The sequence below is a fragment of the Plasmodium gaboni genome, chromosome 3, assembly GCF_001602025.1.
Source record: "Plasmodium gaboni strain SY75 chromosome 3, whole genome shotgun sequence".
NCBI classification, from domain to species: Eukaryota; Apicomplexa; class Aconoidasida; order Haemosporida; family Plasmodiidae; genus Plasmodium; species Plasmodium gaboni.
The window spans coordinates 731,000-734,004 of record NC_031483.1 but is presented as its reverse complement, the minus strand read 5'-3'; the positions used below and the strand labels follow the sequence as shown (position 1 = coordinate 734,004).

The 3,005-nt window shown below is 19.7% G+C and overlaps 1 protein-coding gene across 1 annotated transcript; it reads right to left on the bottom strand.

Moving 5' to 3' along the window:
• Nucleotides 1–342: 342 nt before the first annotated feature.
• PGSY75_0320800 (ATP-dependent RNA helicase DDX6) lies at nucleotides 343–1,797 on the bottom strand (the record flags this gene model as incomplete). The annotated part of the gene is made up of 2 exons (XM_018784060.1): nucleotides 343–1,253; nucleotides 1,407–1,797. The coding sequence occupies 2 exons, from the start codon at nucleotides 1,795–1,797 to the stop codon at nucleotides 343–345; spliced, it is 1,302 nt and encodes a 433-aa protein (XP_018643643.1).
• Nucleotides 1,798–3,005: the final 1,208 nt, after the last annotated feature.

Genomic DNA, 3,005 nt, shown 5'->3' with positions numbered 1-3,005 from the left:
TTTTTTTTTTTTTTTTTTTTTTTTTTTTTTTTTTATATGTTTAATTTTAGTGCAATTATAAATATTTTAAAAAAAAAAAAAAAAAAAAAAAAAAAAAAAAAATGTACAAATATATACATATATAAAAATATGTTACTTTTCGCAATATTATAATATTATTTATGCTTTTTTAATTAATTTATATAATCCAATATAAATGTCAATAACATTTAAAAAAAATTTTTTTTTTTTTTCAATTTTATACGTAAAAATAAATAATTACATATACATATAAATATATATATATATATATATATATATATTTTTTTTTTTTTTTTTTTGTGTATTTATGAATGTTGCTAATTAGGTATATAAGGATGGGTCTATTTCGTTTGGTATTGGCTGTATTTCCGTTCCTAGTTCTACTTCAATTTTATATAGATTAAAACGGTCTTCAAAAGTTATAAGATTAATAGCGAGTCCTAGATGTCCGTATCTTCCTGATCTTCCTATTCTATGTAAATACGTTTCTGAATTTTTTGGGAAATCAAAATTGATAACAACATTGACTGACTGTATGTCAATACCTCTTGTGAATAGATCTGAGGAAACTAAACACCTGCATGCTCCATTTCTGAAATCATGGAAAACACGATTACGATGTGTTTGTGACATTCTTGCATGAATGTAAAAAGAGCTATATCCTAGTTCTGTGATTTTTTTGGCTAGTAGCTCTACCCTAGTAATACTATTACAGAAAATGATGGCTTGATTAATTTGAAGTTTAGCAAATAAAGTATTTAAACAATGTACTTTTTGTCTTTCTTTAACAAAAGCATAATATTGTGTAATTCCTTTTAAGGTTAATTCATCCATCAAATTTATTTCATGGGCATCCGATAAATAAATAGCTCTAAATTCTTTTACAGTAACAGGAAAGGTAGCAGAATACATAAGTATCTGTTTTTCTTTTGGTAAAAATTTCATTAGTTCTTCTACTATAGGTTGAAATTCAGGTGATAATAATTTATCTGCTTCATCCATAACCATTATATGACAACCTGATAAATTTGCAACATCCTTATTAGCTAAGTCTAATATTCTTCCAGGAGTACCACATAAAATATGAACGACATTATATAATCTCATTATATCTTCTCTTAGTGACGTACCACCGGTGGTTACCATACACTGAACTTTCATGTGTTTTCCTAATTCTTTTATCATAGCTGAGGTTTGTAAGGCAAGTTCACGTGTCGGTACCAAAATAAGTCCTAAAATAAAAATATATATATATATATATATGGATATAATATATATATATATATATATAGTAAAATATTTTATATTATCACATTTTTATATTCACATATTATATATAAATAATACACTCTTAAATTTTTTTTTTTTTTTTTTTTATTTTATACCTTGAATAAAATTTTTGTGGGTATTACATTTCTCTAGTAAGGGTATTGCAAAAGCTGCCGTTTTGCCTGTACCGTTTTTTGCCCTTGCTAAAATATTTTTTCCAGCCAAAGCTACAGGTATACTTTCTTCTTGTATGGGTGATGGTTTCTCATATCCTTTTTCAAATATACCCATTAATAATTCTCTCTTCAAAAAATAATCTTCAAATTCATTGCCTTTTGTTTTTGTTACATCTTCTGTCTTATATCTTAAATCTTTTAAAGGTTCCAAAATTTTCTTTTTCCATTCTTCATCTAATATTATATTATCATCTATTTTGTTATAATTTGACGAACTATTCAAAGTATTTGTATTAGCATTGGAGGTCGTGCAATTTGTTTTATAACTCATCTTGATATTTTTTAAACATTAAAGGGATATACACATATAAATGAATAAATAAATGAATAAATAATTAAATAATTAAATACTTGCAAAAATATATAAATATATATATATATATATATAATAGTATATAATGAAATAAATTAGTAAGGTAAAAAAATTATAATAATATATGGTATAATCATAAATATATACATACTATAAAATCAACAGGGGTGTACTATTTATGTTAAAATAATAATATAAATTATAATGATAGAACGAATAATAATAAATAAAAATAAAATAAAAAAATTCAATATATATATATATATATATATATATATATTATAATGATGATAAGATAAAATAAAATAAAATACTTTTATATTATAATAAAGTAGCAGTAAACTAACTATAAATCCCAAAAAGGAAAAACTTATTTTCTTAATGTAAAATGAAAAAACTTAAAGATACAAAAAAAAATATATATATATAAAAAAGGAAAAAAGATAAAAAATAAAAGAAATAAGAAATAAGAAAATGAAAAAAAATTATTATAAATTATAATAACATGATGAAATGGTAAATTATTATAATATATATATATAAATATATATTATATATATATATATATTTTTTTTTTTTTTTCTGTTTATAATATTAAGTTAGCATTTTAGTATATCTTAAAATGATATTGTTATTAATCCAAATAAAAAATTATAAATTACAGAGATCTTGAAACCTAAAGAGAAATGAAAAAATAAACAAAATATAAACTTATATAAAGATTTAAAAAAAAAAAAAAAAAAAAAAAGAAGGAAATATAAATTAATTTATCAATATAAATAAATAATCCTATATAATCTTTCAAATCAAAATTTTTCGATGAAAATAGAAAATAAATAATAACAAATACAAATATATTTTATATATATGTATATATTACGAACAAATAAAAAATATATATTGTTGTAAAAAAAAAAAAAAAAAAAAAAAAAAAAATTATATATAATATAAATATATTGTTCAGATAAGAATATATATAAGTGTGTATTTTTTATAACATAATATAAATCTATATCTGTGTAAACCAAAAAAAAAAAACAAGGAAAAAAAAAAAAAAAAAAAGAAATACATAAATAAATAAATACTTATATATCTATATATATATATATATATATATATTATATTTTTTTTTTTAATACCTTAATCCATAATAAAAAGGCATACAA